This window comes from Neomonachus schauinslandi, chromosome 13 (genome assembly GCF_002201575.2).
Source record: "Neomonachus schauinslandi chromosome 13, ASM220157v2, whole genome shotgun sequence".
NCBI lineage: Eukaryota > Metazoa > Chordata > Mammalia > Carnivora > Phocidae > Neomonachus > Neomonachus schauinslandi.
The window spans coordinates 57,330,753-57,358,231 of NC_058415.1; the positions used below are offsets into that span (position 1 = coordinate 57,330,753).

Consider the following 27,479-nt stretch of genomic DNA (forward strand, 5'->3'; position numbering starts at 1 on the left):
TCACTTCCTAATCTAGTTGTCAATTATAATCCTATCAGTTAACTTATGAAATGTATTGCAAATCCATCTTCACCTCTCCATCTCCACCATCACTGTCTTAGTTCAGTTATTTCTCACCAGACTGGTTGCCCTATTCTTTCTAATTCATCCTCCACATGGCTACAATTCTCTGGAGGTCAACTGACCCAATCTCCTCAACAAGTGTCATAAAAGTTTGAATAAAGGAACATAACAGATGCAACCAGTGGTCCTAGACTGGATATTGGTTTGATCAAAACTAACAAAACCCACTGATAAAGGTCCTTAAAGGAGAGATTAAATTCCTTTTGCATACACACACAAAAAATAAAAAATTGTGAATGACATATTCCGATCACTTGGGAAGCTGAATGTGTTATGAGTATTAGATTAAATGGAAATTTACTGAAAGGAAAAGGTAGAGATGGACTTAAAAAAGAAAGCAGTAGATCTCATTTCGATTTAAAAATACTGCATGTAGACCATAAGGGTATAATGGACAAAGGCCACTCAGCCAAGTGGGACCAACTTCTTCCTGTAGCAGAATAGTACGCATGCCCCATCTGTTAATAAATGTAAACACGTTTCTGATTACATATATGCCAAGGATGGTCATGAATCTCCTATGTCATCCCTAACTTCAAAATTTTTTGTTAGAGGGATTGCTCTAATTAATTAACAGTAGAGACTGTTAACAGTGAAGACTAAGTATTATAACAAAGTGTATTTGTTTCAGGATATAGAATCTGAGATTCTGTTTGTTACATACATTTGTTTGTTCTGTCAAAGTATAATTACCAAACCCTTTCTTGAAATATGAATCAATGATTCCATCACATGTAAGCATGTGATTCCACGAACATTTTAAAGAAAGTATTAAGATTCCATCTTAATCATTCTCATACAAAAAAGCAATACCACATAAACACACATGTACATACATGCACAGAAAGATACGAACTAAAGTTATTAAGATGATCTCCGGGAATATTAATTTTAAAAATGTGCTTATATATTTTTAAAGATTTATTTTAGAGAGAGAGAGAAAACACAGGGAGGGGGAGGGGGAGAGGGAGAGTCTTATGCAGACCCTGCACTGAGGGTAGACCATCTTATGACCCTGAGATCACAACCTGAGCTGAAACCTGAGTCAGAAGCTCAACAGACTACACCACCCCTGTGCGCCATAAAATTTGCTTGTATTTTTCTAAAATTCTACAATATACATTACTGCTTCTATAAAAATGAAAGGTTTTTAAAATGTGAATTGTCACGCCTGGCTGGCTCAGTTGGTAGAGGGTGCAGCTCTTGATCCCTGGGTGGTGACTCTGAGGCCCACATTGGGCATGATTACTTTAAAAAAATAAAAAGTGAATTGTCTACGCACAATGCACATATGGCTGACAATATTATATACACTTGGAAATTGTTGAAATTTTTTTTGCCAGTTAAAAAGGGGGCGGGGGGGGGCGCCTGGGTGGCTCAGTTGGTTAAGCAGCTGCCTTCGGCTCAGGTCATGATCCCAGGGTCCTGGGATCGAGTCCCGCATTGGGCTCCCTGTTCTGCGGGGAGCCTGCTTCTCCCTCTCCCTCTGCCTGCTTCTCTGCTTACTTGTGTTCTCTCTCTGTCAAATAAATAAATAAAATCTTTAAAAATAAATAAATAAATAAAAAGGGGGCGGGGTGGGGAGTAAATTGTCTAGCACTGAAATTTGTCACTTCCTGCCTAAATTGCCCAGAAAACCCACAACTTTAAAATGAACTTCACTTGGGGAGGCGCCTGGGTGGCTCAGTCAATGAAGCATCTGACTCTTAATTTTGGCTCAGGTCATGATCTTGAGGTCATGGGATCAAGCCCCATGTCAGGCTCTGCAATCAGCAGGGAGTCTGTTTGAGTTACTCTCCCTCTCTCTCTCTCTGCCCCTCCCCCATTGCACATGCGCACATGCACACATATTCTAAAACAAATAAATCTTTAAAAAAAAATGTAGCAGGAAAAATAATAAATAAATTTCACTTGGGGCACCTGGCTGGCTCAGTCAGTAGAGCACGCAACTCTTGCCTCGGGGTTATAAGTTCAAGCCCCATGTTGGGTAGAGAGAGTACTTAAAATCTTTAAAAAAATAAACTTCACTCCTAAAGTTCTTCATGACATGATTGACCTCTCCAAATACACTCCCTTGCTACTCAACCTGATGCTTCTTAAGCATGCTCGGTATTTTCTGACTTCTGTGCCTTTTGCACAAACTGCTCTCCCCTACTTCTCCATGTCAAGTCTCCCACTTTCCTTTAATGCCCAGCTCAGACTACCTCCGGAGCCTTCTGATTCTCCTGTCTTGGTATGGTTTCCCCCTCCTTGCAGCCCCTAATTTGTACCTTGTTGACAGCACCAGTTTCCTGATAGTACGGCTATCAAGTCCCTAAAAAAGTTGAGGTTCTAGGAGGTCAAATCCACATTCCCAATCCAGTGCTCTTTTCATTCTACAATATTCCCTCTACTTCATATATATTAGTTGAGAAAAACCGAAGATACATGCTGTCCCTCTATCTCCTCTGTCACTCATCTGTTCCAAAGCTTTATTTATTAGCCCAAACCTGTCTAGAGGGTCTTACTCCAAAACTCACCACCTGCTGGCCAGGAGTGGAACTGAAGTTATTTTCCCTCTTCCCACCTACCCCACCCCCAAATAATCTCAGACAGTGCAATTCTTTAATTTTTTGGGTTAATTTTAGGTAGGTTCCATGCTGATGGTGGGACTTGGAACTCACAATCCTAAAACCAAGAGTTGCATGCTCCACCAACTGAGCCAGTCAGGCGACCCAAACAATTCAATTCTAAATTTCTACTTGACACGAGGACATTTCATGAGTCTATGCATATCTTTTTAAGGCCTCAGTGGAAAAGAGTAACAAACCATTTAACATTGCCTCAGTTCAGTGAATTAATGATTGGCAGACCTGTGTTCTCACGGGCATTGTGTGACTAGACTCTCAGGGCAACTTGTAGGATCAGTATCTTGGATCTAAATATATCTTGGGGTGCCAGGTAGTTCAGTCAGTTAAGTGTCTGACTCTTGATCTCAGGGTCATGAGTTCAAGCCCTGCGTTGGGCTCCATGCTGGGTGTGGAGCCTACTTAAAAACAAAAACAAAACCCAAATATATCTTAAGATGTTAGGTTTATAGTTCCATCTTTGCTTTTGCATCTGCAGTATGTTGCTGATCCCCTATAACCTGTTTCATGCCATATTCTTGGTTAGAAATCCATCTCCAAATTGTAGCACCTATCCTATGGAAGAAGTGATTAACTATAGTAAAATTATAAAATCCAATTTCTTTCTGGGAACACTGGAAGGGAAAAAATGGGACTGCCTTTATGACTTGCCTCTTGGTTTAGGTATGCAAATGTCTGCAGGTGTTGACAGTTCCTCACACTCCTTTCTACAGTTTACAAAACACTGTCAACCACTTCATCTATCAGAGGCCCCAAAGAACTAAGTGCCTTGTTAAAGCTACACTGCTATAAGCTCAAGTGCCAGAACTAGAACCGCGCCTCTCACTTATAAGTCTGTTCCTTGGTTTTTCCTAAAGGATCTACAGAGCTCCAAACTGTTCCTTGGTTTTTCCAAAGGATCTACAGAGCTCCAACTGTCACACACTTTGTGTGACACGTAAAAGCGAAACAATCACTCCAACACACATTTCTCATGTTATCAACCAGCATCTCTACACATTTTGTAGGAAAATACCAATACCACTTGTCTTCTAATCTGTTCCTATAGCTTGATGCAGAGGCACTAACCAAATGTCTTTCCCCCAAAAGACCTTGTCTTTGGCCCACAGTGAAGTTAGGCTGCCAACCCACAGGGATGAGCCATATGGATAACAGAATAACAATGTTCAAAGTGGAAACAAGACTGAAGGCTAGCCATCAGGACACCTAAATGGTGGGAAAACCAGAAGACGATGAAAGACAGAATGTGGTAGAGAAAGTATCATGAAAAATGAGGGCATCAACTCAAATTTCCAACGTGCAAAAATCTCTATTTCATAGCACATGAATTCCAAATGCCCCAGTTTCATCAGCCAGTATAATTATCTTGTGTCCTTGTAGATTATCTATCTTTGTAATCCATACCAGCGACTGGTGTTAGTACTAGGAAGACCAATAAAAATTTGGGGATTATCATCTCTGAACCATATTCCTCTCTGGGTAAGGCATCACAGTACTGATCCCAAAAGCACTAAGTGATTATGTTGGTACCTGTTGAACAAAAAGGATATTCTATACCTGGATATGGACAAAACTATGCAAGCAATCATCTGAAAAAAGGTGAGCAGGGGAGGATGTATAGAAAAAAAACACATCCAATACTAGAATTTTATATTAGAAAAAAAACTATTTTTTTTTATAATACAAATTATATAAAGGTGGACATAACTGTAAGTGATCCTCAACCAGAGCATGAATGTTTAGGACTTTTTAGATGCCTGTAAATAACATCCACCTCAGACAGAGATTCTCTTTCTGCAACCTTTAAGATTTTTGGAAGGCACCCCAATTCAGTCCTTGGTCAGGAAAAGAGAGTTCTGCAGCCTAACCTTACCATCCACATCAAACACAACTAGAGCTCCATCAGGCAGGCTGTACCCCCTCCCCTGCAGTCCTATTCAGTGATAATACAGACATGGGGCAAGGTGGCAGTTCATACCGCTGTTAATCAGAAGGGGAAGAGGGTGCAATCTTATTTTAATTTTTCACATTTGAAGAGTGCCTTGACAGTAAGGGGTAGCCCAAGGCCCTTCCCAGGAAAAGAAGCAGGCAAAGGGGCCAGGACTCAGGCTCCATTTTGACCCAACGTTTATTGTCCTTTTACAACATGTCATTTTTGGTTTAGAAACTGCTTGTGATTAGTTTTCCAACATTAACTCAAAAGCATGTAAAATAAAATCAACCTACTCTCTATATAAACACCCAGCAACTGTGGCCCCTCGTCCTCCTGCCCAGGTTGGGTAGAGGGAAGGGAAGGCTTGGGTAGCACTGAGTGAAGTGCAGATGCTTTACTGTGGGGAGTGGCGGTGGTGCCTTGGTTCACACCCACACAGGTCTCCTGCACTGCCCCAAACTACAACAGAAATGGCGTAGGCCCAAGGCCCAATTCCCTGTTGGTAATTCACTCTCCGCCTCCCAAATGAAAATCGCTTTTATTTTATCTCTTTTGTTTTGTATTTTTTTGCAACAGAAACCCCCTGTCCAGAGTCTGACTGTAGCTGAACTGTTCAGACTGAGGAATGGAGCAGGCCATGGGCACACCCCTGGTCCCTCCTGGGCGAGCGCCCCCACCCTCAGGGAACAAGGTCCAGCCAGGCCAGCTCGCTGCATGCTGGCCACCACCACTTAGCCATACAGGTCATCATCATTGTCTTCCGTGTACACGCTGCCACCTGTGCCGCCTCCACTGCCCTGACTGGGGCCAGCTCCACCTTGGTTTCCTGAAGGGAATCTGTATGCACAAAAGCAGAGCCAAAAAAGGGAGTTAGGATAGGGCCTGTGTAGGATTTTCACAACTAACCCGCCAGCTTCCTTAGGACTCCCATAACCTTGGATGTAGTTACCCAAAACCACTTAAGTACTGCCTACTGTAACGCAATTACCTGAAGCTGCCAAAGCCCCGACTCTGCTGAAGGGTCTGAGCAAACATCTCATACTTCCGGATGTCATTGTCACTGACAGAACGGCGGGCAAAGCGCATGGCTTCCTCAAAGTGATCTCGGCGGATCTCAGGCACTGGATCATCTTCTTCTACCTCCTACAGGGTTGGTAAACACAGACCACCAGGGCTAAAGTTCAGCCTGAATTCTTTCCCTGGCCTTCCTGGTCACCCCCCTCCCTTACTGTCTCCTGTCTCTCTAATCCAACCTGAATAGTTGCAAGGCCAATCTTCCTAAAACTGAGTCAGTGCCCTACTTAAAAACTGTTAATGCATTCTGGAAAAAGCCAAACAGTATGGACAAAATCACATTAGTGGTTGCCAAGGGCTTAGGGTGGAAAGAAGCGGCTGACTAAAGTGGCATGAGGGAACTTTCTGGGACGACAGCAATTTATCTAAACTGTGATAATAATTACAGAACTTAAATACATTTGTCAAGATGCATGGAGACAGTATACATTGAAAGGGTGTATTTAACTATATGTGAATTATATCTCAATAAAGCTAAATTTTAAAAATAAAGTTTCTTAAAAAAACAAAACAAAACAAAAATGAAACCACCTAAATTTTAAAAAGATAAGGTATATGACTTTCAGCGCTTACCACATCTGGATTACACCTTACCTAGTGGCCTCACTTCCAGTAACATATGCCCTCTTAAATCTACCCAGGTTTTCCCCAATTCCTGCAATCCTATTTCTTAAGCCAGTTATTTAGGCTGCTTACTACCTTAGCCTTTATAGTCTCCCTTCATAACCCAGCTCAAACTCTATCTCTTCCACTAAGAAGCCACTCCGACTGCTGTGACTTAAGAGATTACTCCATAGGATTAAATGTATCAATAGTTTCTAAGCTTTTACGGGAGGGAAAAGGGATGTCTCAGAACTCCTACAAAAGATAAAGACAGCCTTTCATTCATTTATTTAGTCATTCATGAAATCTCTAACATGGTGCCAAGATACACTAGAAAACATGCAAGATAATACAGATTCCCTGTCTTTAGGAAGCTTACATACACACCCCAAATCCTGCATTTAATTTCAGTAGGTCCATGGACAACCAAGGAAGGACAGGCCCATGGATCCTAGGTTCTAAACCCTGCTCTATTTGTTTATGTGCACAATCATATTTTGATTTCCCTCACAGAGCCTACTTCAGGCTGAGCATATAGACTACCTATCTCTTCTCAGCCTTTATAATTCCAGACTGAAGAGATTAATACTCAGTATTCTTTCTCTTTGATGCCCACCTAAAAGGGCATCTATCAGATAGCTTTCCAAAACCTTATACTCTTAACTCTAGAGCATGATAGCGCTTACCTCTAGAGCATGTGGCTCCCCACAACTGGCACATATGAGGAAAAGATGTAGACTCACCATGGCAGACGGGTTGGTCTGCCTCTCTCGTTCTCGCCTAATTTCACTCTCGATGGATTCACGGATGGCCAGCTTGCAAGCACGCTGGCAAATCTCTGTAAGGTCAGCTCCAGAGAAGCCATTAGTCATCTTAGCCAGGAATTCCAAATCCACATCCTAAAAGAAGCAATAGAGCTACCTTAGCATTTAGCCTCCCCTCCCCTATAATACACTGATCTCTGAGCCACCCAAGAACTCCTAACTCCAGTTTGTGCCATCTTTCGCCACTGCTTTACTCCTGATTCTGGACTGTATTAATACCTTCAAGTCTTCGTCCTCCCTTTACAACCCTATCCCCGGAAATCCCCAATGGAATCTTTTCTAGGAACCGAATGCTACACTAGGCCGAGCACTCATAGAAGTCCGTATCACCAATGCCCTTGCACCTGCCTTGGCAACTGGGGACTTGCGCAGGTTGGCCTTGAGGATGGCAACACGGGACTTCTCATCAGGAAGTGGAATATAGATGAGCTGATCGAGGCGGCCAGGTCTCAGGATAGCAGGATCAATGATGTCAGGCCGATTGGTAGCGCCGATAATAAACACATTCTTTTTTGTAGACATGCCATCCATTTCTGTCAGGATCTGGTTGATGACTCGGTCTGCAGCCCCACCACCATCTCCAATGTTACCACCACGCGCCTTGGCAATTGAATCCAGCTCATCAAAGAACAGTACACAGGGGGCAGCTTGGCGGGCCTATGGGAGGGACACATGGACTCAAGCATTAACACAATTGGGTCTCTCAGACCTGAGAAGGAAAGGAAATTAAAGTGACCTTCACTGCTCCAGCTGAGCTGCCAGAACAAGATGGTTTCAATTCTCCCAAGAAACAGCTACCTTGCTGCCAAACAAGTGAACAGATAGCTCAGCTGCTTGTAGCTCACCTTGTCAAAGATTTCCCTGACATTGGCTTCAGACTCTCCAAACCACATGGTGAGCAGCTCAGGACCCTTGATGGAGATGAAGTTGGCCTGGCACTCATTAGCAATGGCTTTGGCCAGCAAGGTTTTCCCACAGCCAGGAGGTCCATAGAAGAGTACTCCCTTGGAGGGTGTCATGCCAAATTTGAGGAATTTGTCTGGGTGCTCCACAGGATACTAGAAAGAAAAGGAAAGAGGGTTTGGCATACCCCCCAGTTCGAAACAAACCTAACCAAACAGCAGCATCCCTCCCAACCACGCCATGGTGTAAAATCAGGTTCTCTAGGAGCCGGGTCCTTAGTGCCTCCGAACTGAGAATAGCAGGTTCATGAATTATGCTCTCACAATTCTTGCACTCAATTGCCAACACCCCAAGCCACGTACAATGTACTAAGCTGTGACTCACTCTGGACCAAATTACCCTACCTGGACCAGCTCCTGAAGCTCACGTTTGACATCTTCCAGGCCCCCAATGTCCTCCCAGGTCACCTGTGGTACCTCCACCACAGTTTCCCGCAGTGCTGATGGATTGCTCTGGCTCAGGGCCCACTAAAAAGAAAAACTGGGGATGAGATTTGCCAAGGGAAAGGTCAAAATGCATGTGTGTGTACCTGAGATGGGGGTGCAGTCCTTACCCGGAAGTCATCCATAGTAACTGCCAGAGAGTTCATGACTTCAGCATCAATAGTCTCATCCTCTAAGTCAATGAGGTCCATCTTCTTGCGGATAGCTTGAAGAGCAGCTTCTGAGCACAGGGCTGCTAAGTCAGCGCCCACATGCCCATGAGTCTCATTGGCGACCTGCAGAGAAAAGATCTACTTACTACCCTGTCTCCAAGACCTAACTGCCTTAAGAGGCTCAGAGACTACAAAATCCTGGCCCCTTCCCGTGACTCCTATCTCTGGGTCCTCCCATTTTCCTGAACACATACTAGCAGTTCTTTCAATGGCTGGGTTTTAAATAGTCAAGCCTAGACTTGGAGCCTGGAAATAAAGCTGACCCCAAAGTTCTGGTTTACTCTAATGTGGTATCAACAGAGAAACATGCCAACTCCAGTTTCCTGGATTCAATCTCAGATCACTTCCTTTTCCCTGCCCAAGAATCAAAATCAGTCTCTTTATATCTTAAACTTGTGTCCCTAGCCAGTTCACTTTAACTGCCTAGAAAAAGATATCCTAACTCAGGGCCAGCCCTCATCATCACTCCACCTGTTCCAGGTCCACATCGTCTGCCAGCTTCATGTTCTTGGTATGGATCTGAAGAATTTCCAAGCGTCCTGTAGCATCAGGGATTCCAATATCTACCTCCCTGTCAAAGCGACCTGCGGGACAATGTGTGAACACAAACAGGGCTCATTTCTGGTCCAGAGGGAAGAAAGGACAGGTCTCAGGTGACCAACTATCCCTGTCTATCCAGGACTGCCCCGGTGCTAGCACTGAAAGTTCCATGTCCTGGGAAACCCCTCAGGCTCAGGCAGACCAGGATGGTTGGTCACCCTAGACAGGACATGGAATAAAGGAACAGACCCCTAGGCCCTACCACTGCAAGGAGTTTCAAGAAATCCTCAGATTAGGTGACTTAAATGAAGGACAGGCATGGGATCAAAGAGATTAAGCTCAGTAAAGCTATAGTCTCCCTACGAGCAAGAGTAAGTTTGAACGAAATTTGGGGTCCTTACCAAATCGCCGAAGGGCTGGGTCAATGCTATTGGGTCTGTTTGTTGCTGCCATGACAATCACATGTGCTCTCTGCTTTAGGCCATCCATGAGGGTCAACAATTGTGATACAATACGCCGTTCCACCTCCCCGTGGGTCTGTCAGAACAGGATGTCTGGTCAGAAGTGAAGTGAGGACCTTTCAACCCCCACTATCCCCTCGGGTAAGTTCCTACTTTCTCTCTTTTGGGAGCGATGGCATCTAGCTCATCAATGAAGATGATAGCAGGAGCATTCTTCTCAGCCTCCTCAAAGGCTTTACGAAGGTTGCTCTCAGACTCACCAGCCAACTTGCTCATGATCTCAGGACCTGAAAGGATACAGAATAGAAACAATGACAACTGTTGATGATATGAACGATATCCTTCCTCAATTCCAAAAGAAATCAGATCTCTTATCTGGCCAGCCCATAGACAGGTGCTGTGTGAAAATGTGGTAACCTCTGCCTACTCTCTCACAGACTCTATCCCAGGATAGCCACCAAACTAGGCTGGAGAGAAGCCAAGGAACTCACAACACATATTTCACAGTCAAGCTCTAAATGTCAAGATGACAGCACATGCTCTGGGACCTCTGGCCAGACCAGGAGAAGCAGCACACCAGATGGACCTCTACCATTCCCCAGGAGCCAGCTGATCTCAGCCGGTCTTCCCCCCAAACCCTCTCAAATAAATTATCAGACAAAATTTGAGTTCTCATTCTAACTTGCTCCCCCTCAATGTCTTCAGCCTTTCCACAATCCTTCTCAAGGGGAGATAGATCAGGGGGCACCAGAGCACAATACCTTCCCCTTGTTGCTTTTCTGTCCATAATGTACCCCAGCAGAATAAAGATGAAATATACACGAGGGCATGTGTGCAAATAAACATGTCCATGAGTTCTCTAGTTCATGAGACTGGATCGTGCTCAGCTCAGAGTAAGGTCCAGCCAAACACAAGGTGAACCAAGTCTCCTACCATTGATCAAGAAGAAGAAGGCTCCAGTCTCATTTGCCACAGCTCGGGCAATTAGGGTCTTCCCAGTCCCAGGAGGTCCATAGAGCAGGATTCCCCGAGGAGGCTGAGGACCGGTACAGAGAATATGATTAGGTTCAGAGTCCTACCTTCCCCCAACCCCATCCATTCTAAAATGGTTTGACGGTGGCTCTATCTATAGAGGATGAAAATCAGAGCTCGACCCTGACATCAGTAAGAATACGCTCTCAGCATTAACTGCTAGGAAAACAGTTTACCTCAGACCATACTCACTCCTCTTATTAGCAAAGAAAATACGGTCATAAAACTGACATTTATGATTATACATTGCAAAGAAGACTAAGAGCACAGAAACCACCCTAAGAAACTCTAATGTGGCTAAGTCTGAAGATCCTGGGACTACAAAAAAGCAAGAGGCCACTAGGCCAAGGGCTTGACTTTGGACAGACAAGGGCCAGGACTAGCTTAGCCATCTAAGAAAAAGTACTGCCAGAGGCTCACTCATTCCTGTAATCACAACCCTCTAGGATTTACTATGATATTGGAATGCTTTTCCTACCACCAACCACAACTTTTCCTCTTTGAAGCTGTCTTTTCTGTGGCCTCATCCATAGGCTGCACATGGGAAATGCCCACATGGAAGATAAAATTATTTGTATGGTACATACTAGAGAAAGGAGTAATTTCATCTTCACTGTGACCCATGATATGCAAACCGTTAGGAATTACATTGCAAATCTGAAATTCTCAAATGTTTTGGATTCAGGACCCTTCACATCGCAAATTTCCTGAAACTTCTATTAGGTGGTACTATTAAGGACAAGTTGACAAACTATGATAAGATTTGTTTTTATAGGGTCCATCAAATAAGAATGTTTTTTACATTTTTAAAGAACTGTAGTAATAAAAAAAAAAAAGATATGCAACGAAGAATGGACTGAATCTTCATTAATCACCAGCCGAGGTTATGTCCCACAGGACCCAGGAGGCTCACCTTGACACCAATTGCCTTAAAGAGGGCAGGATGTCTGAGGGGTAGCTCTACCATCTCCTTTATTTGAGCCAGCTGTTTCCTGCAGCCACCAATATCATCATAGCCTACTTCATTCAAGGATTCTTCCTCATCCTGAATATAGAGGAGACCAAACAAACAAACAAAATGGAGGAATATTAATATCAGCAAAAGTTGAGTTTCTCCAAACCCTTCTACAATCTGATGTAGAGAAATCTGTTCTATGATTTCCTCTAAGGGGATCCTGACTCAAAGAACTCTAAAAATCCCACAGCAAAGATTTCTAGCATAGCCTTTCCCTTTCACACTGTCCTTAGTATTATTACTGGGAAGGGCTCCCCTAAGACCTAAAGCTGGAAAGTCCGGGAAATGGGCAGAAGTCTGGATGCGTTCATCAATGTCACTTCTACAAAAATTATGGTTCAATCTAGATTTTTTTTTTTAAAAGATTTTAATGAGAGAGAGAGAGCACAAGCAGGGGGAGCGGCAGGCAGAGGAGAAGCAGGCTCCCTGCTGAGCAAGGAGCCCAATATGGGACTCAATCCCAGAACCCTGAGATCATGACCTGAGCTGAAGGCAGAAGCTTAACTGACTGAGCCACCCAGGCCTCCCAACAATCTAGATTTTAAAAATCACTGGTATCACATAGGTCTGAAAATAAATAGCTGATTTTCCCACCTCTGGAAAGGAGCTTAGTTCCAAAGAGCACCCAGTTTTATTTTATTTTTATTTTTTAGAGAGGAAAGGGAGGGGCAGAGGGAGAGAGAAAATCTCAAGCAGGCTCCACGCCTAGCATGGAGCCTGAAGCAGGGCTCCATCTCACAACCCTGAGATCATAACCTGAGTCGAAATCAAGAGTCAGACACTTAAACAACTAAGCCACCCAGGCATCCCAAAGAGCACCCACCCCATTTTAGTAGTTATCACGTAACTGTCCCACTTTGTAATCGTGAAATTGGGTACTGGAATGAAGGAGAGAACTCACCTCTCGTTTGATAGGCTCCCCTTCACAGTGGATCACTGTGTCTGGAGCAACAATGCAGTAAGGGCTGGGATCTGTCTCCACTACTTTGAACTCTACAGCACGCATTCCACCCCGGACAAGGAAAATATCTCCTATGAGAGCAATTAGCACAAGTGCCACGAGAGAGATCAAATACCAGAGCAAGTGAGAATTCCTCATCAGTACCTGGAGTCTAAAATGCCAAATTCACTAGATATTGCTCTTTTTCCCTTCCCACCTCCACTTTATTAAGCATCAGGCAAGAGGAGAAAGCTAAACTGTGAAGAGTCCCTCTGCCACTCAAGAGGACACTGAACAAAACCTTATGGGCTTCTAGCACATCAGGTTTTGGCCTCTGGCCTGAAGCCCATAAGGTTTTTGACTTCTGGGCTATAGGTAACCAAGCTTTCACAACCACCACCAATGGTCAGGCTGTGCTAAATATTAAATACACTTTGGACTGTGACACAGTCAAGTGCCCAAGTCCTCCTCCTGGGACAAAAGAGAAGAAAGCTTACTCTACCGAAGCAGGGAATGGGAGTAGGGAAAGGGGGGGGGCAGGGAGTGGGAGGGAGAAAGAGGGAAGGAGAGTACACATGAGCATGTGTACAGAATCTATGTGTAAGCACACATATATGAGAATGAGATAAAGACATTCCAAGGCTTACTCCCAGGTAGCCCTACAAACAACTATCCTTAAGCTCAGTCCCTAAAATTATCTCTCACCTTTCCGGATGGGTCGATAAGCTTCCAGGAAGTATGGCTTAAGGTATACCTCGAAGAGATTGCCAGTGATGCCTTCCACCGTGTCATCAATGGGTAGCACATGGATACGTTTGCCGTACTTCACATCAGGGCACGGCTGGATGCTGAGGATGACAAGCAGACTCCACATTACCAACCACACTGCAGCCCCAAGCACTGGGCATCCGAAAGGGCCTGGCACAGAGAGCTGATGCGAGTGAAAGAGAAAAGGCAGGGATGGCTTTAGGTGAAGAGAGGCAGGAGGGTAGTGTGGGAGTGAGGACAAAGGAGCAGCCAAGCAGAACTAAGACAAGACATACTCAAGTGGGGTAGTAGCAGGAGCCATTAGAAGAAGCTACTGGGGCTACTCACTCCTCATCAGTGAGCCAAAAGGAAGACCCACACATATAAAGCCCCCACAGTAAAGAAACAGAAGAAAGGGTCTTCAGTGAGAGATATCCAAAGATGACCCATTCTGTATCAGTAATCCAGTATTACAAAGGGAGGCCTTAGTCAGACAAATGACAGGATCAAAGAAATAGAACTGATAAAAATCATCTCAGCCAGGTGATCAGAGGACCTTGACAAAGTGACTTAGCACCTCCAGGAAGGCTACATGAAACCTAGAATCCATGAAAAATAATCAGAAGTCTGAGATGTTCCTGGCCAGGTGACAGGTGGTTGAATAGCAGTGGCTAGTGATGACTCCAAGATGGGGAAGCCTCTTGCCTAAAGTTATGTCTAAAATCACTCAGATTGAAGCTATTCAGGGATCTGACTCAAACTATGCCTCTCTCCTACATTAACTTGGATCCTTAAAAAAAAATCTACTTGGAGTCCACCTTCTGTGCTCACACTTCCACCTCATTCTGGCCCCGACAAAAGCCATTATTTCAACATAACAGTGAGATCATTTCGTAGACAAACACTCTCAAATGGCATCCTAAACCAGTGTCTAGCATGTGATAAATTATACCTCTGGCAAAAAAAATAAATGAATGAATGAATGAATGAATGAATGAATGAATGAATGAATCATGAAAATCACAGAAATCCAACTTGTCCCAAGGGTCATGCAGAAGTAAATTCTGAAGTCCCAGGGAGGCAGAATCAAAACCTAAAGACAGCCCTGCTGTATTAAGTCTTTCCATGGCTAGGGGGCTTCTGCTATTTGTAGCTGCCAAGGACTTCACTGGGGTCCCGTCTATAATTCAGGCTGTCTCTGGCCTCCCATCCCTGAGGGGCCAAGAACCCCACACACACCTGATGACATCCCCTAGGTGTACGCGGAGGTTGTTTCGAACAACTCTATTCATTCGAATCTTCTCATCAGAACATGTGTCATCAGAAAGCACAATGCACACAGCTTCCCGCCTCTTCTTTCCTTTCAGCAAGACTGTGTCACCTCGGAACAACTGCAGCTCATCCATCTTGGGCTGAGAAAAGAAGGTTAAGGCCTTTGGGTCACTGGGCCGGGGGTAAGCAGCAGCCCTGGAGGCTAGAATACCCAGTAAACCCCACTCTATCTGTGGTCACTGCAAAAAAAAAAAAAAAATGAGGAAAGAAACCTGGGAAAAACCCTCAGGTTAAGTGCAACAAGGAAAGATTGGACCTTGGACCCAACTTACCTGGGACAAAGACACCACACTGTTGTCCTCATTGATGGCTTCATCGACAATTAATCGATTGGGACGGTTCTTCTGTTTAAGAATGGCTGTTGATAAGTCATCACCTTTTGAACTAGAAAGAGAAAATGAAGTTAGTCCCAATACATACTCCAGTCCCAGGGGCCCCACCAGTCTCTTAAAACTCACACTTAGGAAAGAAATAGTGGATAAATGAAGCTGTCCCTACACCAGAGAGGTGAGATAAAGGATATTCAGCCAAAATCATATTGAGTAACATTTAGCACATACAGTTCCCATTCCAGCAGCTCTTGGTATTCTGAGCACTGGTATCCTAGCTGTAAAGGCCCCAAGTGATCTCGCCCCAGAGTCAGGAAACTATGGCCTGAGAAGACTAAATAGAAGTAAAGGCTGAGTAACAATTAGAGAAATGACAATAGTCTTAGTATGAGATAGCGATTAGGAGAAGGGGCTCTGCAGTTAGACCTGCTGGATCTGAATCCCAACCCTGCCACTGCTTAATTGTGATCTTGGGCAAGTTACTTAACCTCTCTGGATGTTGATGTCCTCATCTGTAAAGAGGCGAATACAGTAGTACCTGTCTTAGAGGATTATTGTCTTAAGTGAGATAATGAATGCAAAATGTTCAACACAATGCCTGGCACATGGTATTAATGGTCACAATGTTTAGCACTGCAGAACAAAGCATAAGCTATTTCTTTGCTAACCTTCTTGGAGAATGAAGTGAGCAAGACAACTTCCTGTAGGGCTCAGCGAGGCCCAAAGTCCCACCAAGCAAGCCTGGGGACAATGAAGCAAAATCATTAGCACTACCATCCTTATTGGCTAGACCAGCTGAATGCCAGAGCATTCTATATACCACAGAAATGCCAAGCATAATATCTGGGGAAAACAAAACAACTCAACTAACAGATCTGAAACCTTCAAAAAGACGCTCAAGCTCAAAAACAGCTTTACAAATCTCTGCAAAGACATATAATTTCACAATGGTGGTTCAAAAAGTCAAAACCAAGAAATGATGAGATGTGGAGCAAATCCAAATCCCTCACCCAAACCAAGGCTGCCTGAATAAGCTCGGTTTAAACCCTCTAAGTAGTTTCAATCATTTCCTAGATCATTCACCTTACACCAACTTCTTAGCTCATCTTCAACCTTCAGTAACTACAGTGGGCTCTCCCTTTGAAAAGCTACCTTCTCTTACTAAGGCTCAGGAAAACCTGAACATTAACCAAAACAGGGAGACCAGACAATGGAGGAAATGAAAAAATAAAAAGGAATCTTTTCCATTAATTATTCCTTCACTTAACAAATTAGCAAGTATACATTACAGGCCAGGCACCATCCTATGATCTGGAAATACATCAGTCAACAAAACAAAACAGTATTCCTGTTGGATATATCTTCACAACTTACAAGAAAAAAAGATGCCTATACTCCAGAATACCAGCTAGGAAGTTGTGGGGTTTCTCCATCTTTTGGTTCTGATATACCCAACAGAACTACAAATCCCATTCATCTAACAAAGTTGTAAGCTTTCTGCTGATCCTCTCACACAGGCTGCATATTTAATCATCACCTTAAAACTCATTTCCAAGAGTGGAGTTTCCTCAGCTTAAACCTGCCTCCTCAACCTAAAAGTGTAGCACTCTAGGCCCAATGATGCATGACAGGCAGATTCTTCCAGTGCTTATCAACACCCTGGAGAACAAGCATGGTCAATATGGCAGCTGAAGGAAATTTAAACCCATCAATTCTACCCTCTCTCTCACACATCAAAATACCCTCCAAGGACTGCCCACCTTCCTGTTTAATCTATGGGACTGGGGCTAGAGAAAAATAAAATGCCAGATGCCTCTAGTCATCATAGTTTGTATTTGTATTTTAACCCCAAAGCTGCATTCTAGGAAAACTTAACTGCCTACCATTCCTGACCCTGGCAATGGAGATGAGTAGTATGCCCTTCCCTTAAGGTAAAGACCTTTACTTCCGTATCTATCTACTAAGATCAAAGGAAGTAACCTCTAAAAGAGAGCTTCAGCCTGATCGTGGGCCAACAGCAGTCCTGGAGGCTCTTTGGGGACATCCCCCATTGTCTTCTGCATGAGTCAGGCCCTTTCCAGAACTCCAGCGGGCCACAGGGGACTTGGAGGGAGTTCAGGTAAGAGTCATCAAGATGACCTAGAGGTTAGAAACCATCTATGATGCCAGGTTCCAAGAATTTTGAATTTTTATTTTTAGTCTTGAAAATAAATGACTGACTGAATAACCTAAGAGAGTAAGTATTAATAAGTAATGGTCCTTTTAAATAGACATCCAACTAATACTTCATCTCGGTTTAGAGACTTAAAAAAAAAAGGGAACACACCTCAAAAAACTAAATTCTCTTTAAGTCAGGAAAGTGATTTGCATAGAAGAGTTTCCACATGATGGCTTTTTTTTTTTCCAGTATCTAAAGCTCTTGATTCTAAATATAATGGGCAGATGGGCAGAGGTGGTCAGCTTTTATCTGATGCTTTCCTGAGGGATGGAGGGCCCAAGATTTCTCAAGACAGCAATTTGGGGAAAGGAGCGTGTGTGTTCAAAGAGTTAGGGCAACTCTAACCTTCTCACCAAAAAGGCTGAAATCGAGGAAGTCCCGCAAATTACCAACTGAGATTCGAACTTTAGCAAAAGCCCAAAACAGTACAGAAAAGTTCCTACCTCCCGCCCCCATTTCATAACATTTAAGAAAAACTGACTAACTTTCTCATACCAACCTAAAGTACGAAGAAGGCCAGAAACGAAACGCAGGGCCCTCCCTCTCCCTAAAAGCTCCTCACTACTCAGGTCGTGAGGATGTCAACCAAGGGCCAGGCCGACCCAGCTCCAAAAAAGCCGTCGTGAGCTTCCCTGAACTCGCGGAGTCTTCCCCGCTCCGGCCTCCGCCGGTCTCCCGGCTCCTAAGACCTTCACATGGCCCAAAGTCCACGCCCACCGGGCCCAGTTAGGGTGTCGGGCCCGCTAGGCCTGTTCCCTCCGGGGACCAAAGGCCTTTGGCGGATAGTAAACCTGATCCCAGGTGGGCGCCCTAAGGCTTTGGGGCTCCGCGCCGGCAATGTGGTCCCGCACACCTCACAAGAACAGGACAGCGGTTCCCAGGGAGCCAATCAGGCCGGCCGGGCCTGCATGACACAGCACGATCTGGCCCAGGCCCCGACCCAGGCCCAACGCAAGCCCGGCCTAGGGGGCGCGCGGCTGCGCAGCCAGACCCAGACCGGACCGCGGCCCCTCATCGTTCCCCTTCTTCTCCCTTCCCTCTCTCCCTCCTTCCCTGTCTCCACCTCTTAGACGCGCCCACGGCCAGGCCCGACCGGGCCTACCCAGCGCGGCGAGTCCCCAGGTGCGCGCACCCGCAGCGGGCGGGCGGGCGCGCGCACACACTCACTCAGCTCCAGAGGCCATGGCGCGAGCCTCTCCCGGCCGGCGGCTGTGGCGGCCCGAGGGTAACGGCTACGAGGGGTGGCAGGCGACTGACTGGGCCGGGGCTCGGCTCTCCCGGGCAGGGGGCGAGCAGCGGCGACAAACCCGCAGGCGGCCTCCTTCTCGCTTCCTCCTAGCGGAACCGAGGCGGTGGGCGGGCGGTATACACTAGCTCCTGATCCGGGAGGGGGCAGCAGCAGCGACGACTCAAACGACGGCTGCAGACGCTGCGCTGAGACTGAACCGAGAAGAGCCGAATCATCGGAAGGAGAGGTGCTCTCACCTCAGCCAATCAGCGCCTGCCCTGGGGACTCCCGCCCGCCTCTCCGCGCCTCTCCCCAGCAACCCGCGGACCAGAGCCAATCAGGAAATTCGCTTGTGGCCTGGCTCCCGCCTCAGGGATGCAACACGCCTAGTAACGCCACGTCAATTGGCCGCAGCGCTACGCTTCCTCGACGGATTGGGATTCGCGACCAATCAACGAAAAGGATGGCGCCAGATCGACTGGCGAAAGAAGAGCCTTTAATCCCTTGGAGGCGGACTCTCCCACTTGGCTCCAGTTCATTGGCTCTTGATCTTACCCTGCTGAGGAAGCTGGCACAATGGATTGAACCCATGTATTAGTCTAGTCCTGCTGCAGTGATAACCTACATACCCGTTTTCTTCCCAAATCTAAGGCTCCACCCTAACCCCTCTCCTGGCTCCTTCAAAACGCTGGCTTCAGCCATCCCTACTCCGAATCCTTTGACTAGCACCCCAGCTATTAATCCATTCCACCCTATTGTTGTGGCACCCTCTGGTAACCCTAATCCCATAGGCTTTACATTTCCTCAGGGCTTGGAGGTACATGCTTCCTCTTACCACTGGGTATTTATATTAATGGTTAGAGGAGGGAGGGCACTCAACTCCAAAAACGGGTCAAAAGGCAACCACAGAACACAGTAGATTCAACAGAACCCAAAGCAGCAAGAAAATTGCATGCTGAGACTTGAAGTCCTTGGGCCCCAAATGCCAGCTAGCCCTGACTAAATTCAATAAACAGCTCTGGTATCATGCTGATTAAATTAATTTCTAGAATTTGGGATTGGGGTAGGGAGTCACTCAGAGACTCAGAGGTCTGCTTGTCCCTCCCCTCTAAGAATCAAAAACTTGCCCTTGTCCTGAGAGGCCTGCCCAGACCACCTTCCAGACCCAGCTCCACTCATTCTGTGACCTTGCACAGGATCCTGGGCTTTGAGACTCTGGCTTTTAGGCAACAGAAAGAACCAAAGCCACTGCAAGGATTCCTGTGGCCCTTTCTTCTACCCAGAACTCAATCTCATAAGGTAGATGATGTTGGGAGAGGGCATCTTAGATAATCAGCACTCAACTGAATCAGACAGCTGTGAGCCTTCCCAGTCAAGTATGTGTAGTAGGCAAACGAGATAAATATGAGATTTTACTAAACACGATTAAAAGGAAAACAGGAAAAAAGGTGTCATAAGCAAAGTTAATGCCTTTATGGTGGCAAGGGAGCTTTCTCTGGAACCAGAATGGCAGTAACTAGGCCAAATTTTGCAGGACTACTACCAACTTCTCCAATGCCAGACTTATATAGGAATGATTAGTTTCACCCACATCCCCCAAGAGTGGTAAAGCAGAAAACCCTCCCCACAGAGAAATGGGCCACTGGAGCCCCAGCTCAGGCTCTTTAAAATGTGGCAGCTACAGATCACAAGGCTCCGGCAGAGATGTCTGAAACTCCTCAAGAAGAGTTTCACGGTCAGGGAAACGAATCCAGCCCAAATAGGTTTCTAGGTACAGGGGGAGAGACCTGGAGAGCAAAAAGAGTGATGTCTAAGGGTGAAGGATAGGTGGAAGGTTGGGCAGCCATTCCCTCCCTTTCATTCATCACCACCCCCAACAGACTCAAGGACTCCAGGATGCCCTCAGCCCCAAGCCCACAGGCCTTAGCCTTACCATGCAGCATTCTCCTGTGGCAACTTAGTTTGGGCCTCTAGCCTCCACCAGAGAGCAGTGGCCTCATCCCTCCGATCCATCCTCCTCAGAGTCTGAAGCAGGTGAAAGGAAGCATCTTGATTACCTGTAGCCCCACCCCAGAGTAGAAACGCTTAGAACTTGACACAGCCTTAAGCATTTTATAAAAGGAGAAACTGAGGCCTAGAGCAGGAAAGTTATCTTTTCTACAGTCACACATGGAACCAGGAGGTTCCATTCCCAACCATTCCTATCCCTGGGTACTGCCTGCCCAAGACAAAGGGCTCAGCTGACTCTGCTTCTCCCCAACATACTCCCAGCACAGTTACGGCCTTTGTCTCTGAGGACATTGGGAAGACTGAGGAACTCCGGAGAGCCTTCACACACACTTGCAAATGTCTTCAAACCTGGGTATATCCCTAGGTATATACGTACAACCCCATTCATCCCCTTCTATCTGGGAACATCACTCTTCCACTGATCCCCAAGGGCCCCCCATGAGCCTCTCTGTCCTTGTGCATCTGAGCATAGCTAATGTCATGCAAATATACATACCTGGGCACATTTGCACACTGAGGAGGAAGTCCTGTAGGGCTTTGGTATCTTGGCCACTGGCCACCCACTGCAGTCCACGACTAATCAGGGCAGCTGCCCGAAGCTGTTGTAGTGTCATATCTGATACACACCCCTTCTCACCATTGGAAGCAGGCCCTGGGGACCACCCCAAAGTCAAAAAAGTGTGTCCCTGCTACACAGGCACCTAGTATGACAGAACCCCAAGTACTCCTCTTTCTCTTCTTATGTCTGGAGTCCCTTTTTTTTTTTTTTTTAAGTCTCTTGGTAGGCTAGGACACATGGAAAGGCAACACATTCACCACCCCCACTTCCAGAAGGGAAGAGGAAAATTGAGAGTCTAGATCACCTTGTTCTTTGTCCTTAGGAATGGCCCGGAAGAGCAGCTCAAGGCACCTGAAATGGGACACAGAATAGGGGTATGAAGTCAAACTCAGAAACTCTGGGGTGAGTCGGTAAGAATGGAGTTTACCAACTCAGGTCCCAATCAGCAAATTATCCCTCCATACTTCCCCTAGGATCCTGGTTGGCTTCCTGGGCTCACCGGCTAAATTCACTAATTGCCTCTTTTTGGGCCCCCAGCTGCACCCAGGCTTGACCCTGAAGCAGGTAGGTGGCAGAGACCCAGGATGGGCAGTGTGGTGACTCCTTGGTTCCTTTTCTGGCATCTTTCCACAGCTGGGGCATCTTGGGAAGCAAAGATGACGTGCGGCTGAGCAGCTCCTCACATACAGTCAAGGCATCCTGGGCTCGGCCTGCCTGGATCAGTGCTGCCGCTGCCTCTAAGAAGACCTCAGGCATACAAGGCCCTGCGGGGGAAGGGGGTGGGGAGAACTGGGGTGGGAGGAGGATGCAGTGTCTTAAAGAGACATTAGCCACCATGCCCAACCTCTTCACCAGGCTCTGGTACCACACAGAGACCACCTATTGCTTGCTACCCCGGACCCTTTGCTCTGGGAACCTTCCTGGTCTGGCCTTCCAACTTGGGCAGACAGAATAGCCGAAGAAAGAGAAAATAGCAGTCCTGCTCTACTCCAGAGGAGACTACAACCCTCCCACCCCATTACAGAGAATCTTGAAGACATACCCACCTTTGGCTCCAAGCCATCCAGCACCAGAGCCAGCAGGTCCAAGTAATGCTCTGCAGCGTCCTCTGCCCTGAGAAATCATAGCCCACGAGCTTCACCTTAGGCCTTTAGCAGGGTCCTCCAAGGGCTCTTAGCTAACAAAGGGATGCTCAAGGGCCCTGGGGAGTGGGGAGAGTGGGGTCTTGGGGCTCCAATCCTAGCTCAGTATGGATCTACCCTCCTTACAGAATGGATTTGGGAGGAGATTTCAGAGTTTTAAAGATCCAAGAGCTTAGTGTCTGGGTAAAGAGTCTTAAGTTCAGGTCCAGTGATAAGGCAGGAGGTAGAGGAGTGGAAACCTATGTCCTACCACTGACTCGTCCATACAGCTGACTTGCAAGAACAGAAGCAGAGTCATACCCCAGGGAAGGCATCAGAAATGGGAAGAGGAGCTCAGATGAGCAAGGCAGTGGAACCTCACCTTCCCACGTGTAAGCATCGGCTTGCTAGCAAGTACTTGGCCTGGCTCTGTGTGCCACAATGAAGGGGTGAGGCTGGGTGAAGTCTGGGGAGTAATAACTCTACCTCGATGAGAAGCTGGGGGGCTTCAGAACTGTGAGTGACATTCAAGGCCTAAAAGGGACAAAAAGAAAAAAGTATATCTATAATCTTTGGGAGCCCTATTTCCTTCTATTTACAATTTGATTAGTCTCCCTAACACAAGCACTTCAGCGATCCCTGTATCTTTAGTTCCTTACCTCAACCAACAGCTCCAGACTCTCCAGCTCTGCTGCTGTGTTCCCCAGTTGCCGATACAGCCTGGAGGCCTCCAGAAGCGGGGGACCCCAGGTTGATCCCCCCTTCAGAGCTGCAACCAAGTACAGCAGAGCTCTTTGTGGACTGCCCTAGAGGATTGAGAGGACACAAGCCTCAGCTACCCTCACAAAGCAGAAAGCTGTCTATAACACCCATGGTTTCCCCAACCCACGCTAGGACTGTCTTTACCATTTTACGGAGACAGGTCCCCAGAGCCGTGTACACCTGGACCAACACAGGCCGTGGGCACAGACCTGAGGCTGCTTCTTGCAGGCTGCTCAGTGCCCTGGGCAGACTTCCTGTGATCAGCTCCCGGAGGCCTGAGGTCAATCAGGGTTTAAACTTAAAGAAGCCCATAGGGCAAGGGGATGATAGGGAACAAGAGTACAAAGAAGCTCCACTGAGCTGAATGGGACATGACAGGGAAGGTATGAGCCAAAGGACCCCTTAAGACAGGGAGTGGTGAGGAAGGGATGAGTAAGATTGCTAGCTGACCTTGGCGATAGGCAGAAGCAGTAAGAAGGACATCCCTTAAGCCCCGGGCATCCTGCAGGGTCAATGGAGCATCTGACTCCTCAGCTGGGGGGCTCCAAGTTTTCAGAAGCCGCAGCAGATTCTCAGAGGCCTCACTCTGAGGAAAGAAGGGTGATCAGAGGCTCTAAGCCTAGAACTACCTCTTCTCCTATCTCAGTCTATACTGGCTGGACCTTGGAATCAAGGGTCCTCCTGATTCCTGTTCCCTCAATTCTAAGGTATAGATAGCTATGGGGCGAGGATAAAGGGAGGAAGAAAAACTTGGGAGCACTGATGATCTATTCTAGTGCACCTCCTCATTCAGTATAAGCCCAGAACACACAGGGCAAGGACCATGTGTGGGTTACTGATGAGAAGAGTGAGGCTGGGAGATGACTTCAGCAAGGTCAATAAAAGCCCTAACCCTATCTAAGATCATTAAGCTTTTTTTTTTTTTTAAGATTTTCTTTATTTATTTGACAGAGAGAGACACACTGAGAGAGGGAACACAAGCAGGGGGAGTGGGAGAGGGAGAAGCAGGCTTCCCGAGGAGCAGGGAGCCCGATGCACTGCTCGATCCCAGGACCCTGGGATCATGTCCCGAGCCTGAGGCAGACGCTTAACGACTGAGCCACCCAGGCACCCCCATTAAGCTATTTTAAAAAACACTCAAGGGGCGCCTGGGTGACTGGGTTGGTTGTGTCAGATTCTTGATTTGGGCTCAGATTATGATCTCAGGGTCATGAGGTTGAGCCCCACATCCGGCTCTGTGCTTGAGTCTGCTTGAGATTCTCTCCCTCTCCCTATGCCTCCCCTCCATGCACGCACTCCCTCTCTCAAATAAATAAATCTTAAAAAAACAAAAACAACCACTCAAGAGAATCACCCCAGTGAGGGACCAACCAGAGCAAGCCACCAAGAGTCCCGGAGAAACCCACGTCTTCTGACCACCAACCCAGCAGCCTTTCCAGCACAAAATGATGCTACTGCAGCTGAGACAGGTGAGAGATAGGAAGAGACCCTTAGGTCCAGGTTACTTCCCAAATTACCTGGTTGCCATTCAAGGTCTGCAGCAGGAAGGTCAAGTCCCCAAGACAGTCAGTGCTTAGCCAGAGGGCAGCCTGCAGGCCAGCCAGGTGGTGAAGGGCAGGCAGCAGCTCCAGCAGAAGGGAGGAATAATGGAGAACAGAGTCCCACAGCCCCCTGAGCCCACATTCCAGTCTAGGCCCCAGCTGCTCCTGGGTCTCCAGCACTGTAGAGAACACACATACAGCTAAGGTTGGGACCTCATCTCTGGTTTTCTTTTTCTGCAGGAGCCCAAAGGTCACAAAAGTACTCCTGGTCTAAGGAGCACCTGGAGGATAAGAGAATGGCAACTCTGTCCATGGAGGTGACAAATTTTATTGCTCCTCTTGTCCCCTTTGCAAGGGCTTAAACCCAGACAGTCTGGCAGGGAAATGGAAAGCAATCTCTGGCCCTCACCTCTCTCCAAGCCCTGTTGGATATCCTGTGCCTGGTCCTCAGTGAAACCCTGGGCCAGGCTCGCCCTCAGGGTAATGAAATTGCAGGTAACAGTCAATTCCAAGGGGAGAACAGGAACCGCCGCAGGGAGCCCTGGAGCAACACAAGCTGATCTCACAGACCACTTCCCCCAGAAAGATTCCCCAAATAAGATCCAAACCCAAAGATCACCTCACCCCAACCAAAATGGCCGTTTGCACACAGTTTGGAAAGAGCAGAAAATTCTCCAGATTGGATCATCTCTGAAACCACTTCTTCAAATGGGGGGGGGGGGCCGCCGGCGCGTGGCAGGGGGAGGGCGGGGCATAGAGATTCACCTGCACCAAAGAGAATTCCACTCCAGTCCTGTCTGTGACTTAAATAGGATCCCCTGCCCCCTAGTAATTTTCTCAGTCCCAGAAATGCAGAAGAGGAGCTGGTCTCTGGCTGTGGAGGAAGGTAACTGAGCATCCTGAGGAGGATCCTGCTTACCCCGCAGACTATGGAGGAGTCCCCTGAACCCTTCCAGTGCATCTTGAGCCAACTGCTGTCGCCTCAGAGACAGACCCGAGTCCTGAGCCACCTAACAAACGTGGGATGAGGTATCACTGAGAATCAGTCCTTATTTCTCCCCTTGCAGCAGTGGCAAGGGATGTCATTCTCCAGTCATTTCTGGCTCCTGATGGGGGAAGTCAAACTCAATCCCTCCCCATCAGCTGCGGTAAATCCACCGGAAACCCTCTTTCTGGTATTTTGGGCCTGCAAAGCGAGGGTCCCAGCAACCGTGTTACCTTGGCCTGTCGAACTAGCTGGTCATTCTTTTCCCTCCACAGGTCTAGGCAGCTGGCGTGTGGCACTGAGGAGCCTAGAGGGGTCTGGTGCGACATGGTGGCCGAGGCTGGGCCCGGACACCTGGAGGGGGTTGCTGAAGGGTAAGCCCGGCCCCGCCGCGGTCCGCACCCGAGCGGGGAGAGGTCCCTGCGCTTCCGCACCCCCCCGCAGCTCCTTTGCTCCTCTCGGGGTCCCAGGAAGGGCGACTCGCCCTTTACAGGAGAAACGGACTCTCTCCTAGACAATTTGGCGGCTCCCACCCCCGCCTCTTCCATCTCGCCTCTGGTTGGCCCGGCCGGCAAAACTCTCGGCTGCAGTTGGTCGTCTTCAAGAGTTAGTCCCCGCGGGAAACTCGAGGAAGAAACGAGTCCGGTCCCGATCGGAGAGGGAGGCTACGGCGGGCCAGAGGACGGGGGGGTGTGTCTGAGTGGGAAGGTAGTACTTCTCACGGTTCGGCTTGCTAGTCCCTCGCGCAGGCCAAAACCTTGAGAAATCGATCTCCGTACCAGAAACCGTGTCCCAGCCTTTCCCTCACAGCCACACTTCCAGGTCTGTCTAGCTTTGCCCCTCCGCAGAGGGCAGGCCAGCGCAGTGCATGCTGGGAATCGTAGTACGGCCCAGAGTCGCCACAAAAAACCCAGCCCTGGCACAAATTACCTCCAAAAGGAACTGAGACCAGACCAAGGCCCTTGGTAATCCAACCATCCTTTCTTTGTTCACCACGGAGCACCAACACGCTACCACATTTGCTCAACCCCATGCAGTCTGCTGGCGGAATCGCCCAGGGCTTGGGCCGGCTTCACTGCTAAAGGTACCTGCCCCTTTCAACAAATGGACGCAGGAGATTTGGATATCCGTATGCAAAAACAAAACAAAACTGTGACCCTTACCACAGATAAAATCAACTCAATATGCATAAGCTGAACTTCATTAACATTAAAAACTCTTTTGCTACAAAGGCAAGATCAAGAAAATTAAGTCAAAAATGGAGAAATTATTTTCAGATTATTATACACCTCCTAGCAGACCAGTATCCACAATATGTAACTCTCAGCGCTCAATAATGAAAAAAATTAAACTATTTTAAGACGAACAGAAAAATATGAATAGGCATTTTACGGAAAAAAGATACATGAATGGCTAAGCAACACATAAAAAAATCATTAGCCATCAGGGAAATGCAAATTAAAACCATGAGATAAGGGTGCCTGGGTGGCTCAGTCGTTAAGCGTCTGCCTTCGGCTCAGTTCATGATCCCAGGGGCCTTGGACTCAGGTCATCATCCCAGGGTTCTGCGATCAAGCCCACATCAGGTTCCCTGCTCCGCAGAAAGCCTGCTTCTCCCTCTCCCACTCCCCCTGCTTGTGTTCCCTCTCTCGCTGTCTCTCGCTGTCTGTCAAATAAATAATCTTTAAAAAAACAAAAACAAAACAAAACATGAGATAACCTGGCTGGCTCAGTTGGTAGTGTGCGACTCTTGATCTTGGGGTTGTAAGTTCAAGCCCCATGTTGGGTGTAGAGATTACTTAAAAAAACAAAATCTTCTTTAAAATATCTTTAAAAAAATAATAAAACCGTGAGATA

At 47.0% G+C, this 27,479-nt stretch overlaps 2 protein-coding genes across 4 annotated transcripts; both read right to left on the bottom strand.

Annotated features, from left to right (window-relative positions):
* Positions 1–4,860: 4,860 nt before the first annotated feature.
* On the bottom strand, positions 4,861–18,902 carry LOC110581820 (valosin containing protein). 3 transcript variants are annotated; one of them, XM_021691715.1, is made up of 17 exons: positions 18,584–18,902; positions 15,142–15,253; positions 14,777–14,949; positions 13,496–13,638; positions 12,752–12,882; positions 11,749–11,880; positions 10,737–10,839; positions 9,957–10,090; positions 9,744–9,879; positions 9,274–9,386; positions 8,701–8,865; positions 8,492–8,614; positions 8,030–8,242; positions 7,533–7,841; positions 7,104–7,259; positions 5,672–5,826; positions 4,861–5,520 (listed from the first exon to the last, which is right to left on the bottom strand). In XM_021691715.1, exons 1-17 carry the CDS (start codon positions 18,598–18,600, stop codon positions 5,415–5,417), a joined length of 2,421 nt encoding a protein of 806 aa, XP_021547390.1. In that variant the 5' UTR covers positions 18,601–18,902; the 3' UTR covers positions 4,861–5,414. The 3 variants fall into 3 exon arrangements, with proteins under 3 accessions (XP_021547390.1, XP_021547391.1, XP_044776660.1); XM_021691716.2 differs by lacking the exon at positions 18,584–18,902 and adding an exon at positions 15,867–15,882; XM_044920725.1 differs by lacking the exon at positions 18,584–18,902 and adding an exon at positions 15,430–15,483.
* A 1,065-nt stretch (positions 18,903–19,967) lies between these two features.
* Positions 19,968–26,301, bottom strand: FANCG (FA complementation group G). The gene is made up of 14 exons (XM_021691374.1): positions 25,856–26,301; positions 25,557–25,647; positions 25,047–25,178; positions 24,614–24,816; positions 23,547–23,682; positions 23,241–23,371; positions 22,994–23,140; positions 22,717–22,868; positions 22,260–22,326; positions 21,713–22,002; positions 21,518–21,564; positions 21,151–21,306; positions 20,578–20,701; positions 19,968–20,431 (listed from the first exon to the last, which is right to left on the bottom strand). The coding sequence occupies exons 1-14, from the start codon at positions 26,168–26,170 to the stop codon at positions 20,323–20,325; spliced, it is 2,100 nt and encodes a 699-aa protein (XP_021547049.1). The 5' UTR covers positions 26,171–26,301; the 3' UTR covers positions 19,968–20,322.
* Positions 26,302–27,479: the final 1,178 nt, after the last annotated feature.

What these genes read in the sequence shown, in the direction of transcription:
- FANCG (XM_021691374.1), bottom strand. Translation starts at nt 26,170, where the DNA reads ATGGAAGAGGCGGGGGTGGGAGCCGCCAAATTGTCTAGGAGAGAGTCC. An exon ending in ACTCCTCCATAGTCTGCGGG is followed by an intron (nt 25,179 to 25,556) that starts GTAAGCAGGATC and finishes GTGTTGCTCCAG; the next exon opens with GGCTCCCTGCGGCGGTTCCT. An exon ending in GGACCTGTCTCCGTAAAATG is followed by an intron (nt 23,141 to 23,240) that starts GTAAAGACAGTC and finishes TCAATCCTCTAG; the next exon opens with GGCAGTCCACAAAGAGCTCT.
- LOC110581820 (XM_021691715.1), bottom strand. An exon ending in TTACTATGGATGACTTCCGG is followed by an intron (nt 8,615 to 8,700) that starts GTAAGGACTGCA and finishes TTTTCTTTTTAG; the next exon opens with TGGGCCCTGAGCCAGAGCAA. An exon ending in AGACCAACCCGTCTGCCATG is followed by an intron (nt 5,827 to 7,103) that starts GTGAGTCTACAT and finishes CCAACCCTGTAG; the next exon opens with GAGGTAGAAGAAGATGATCC.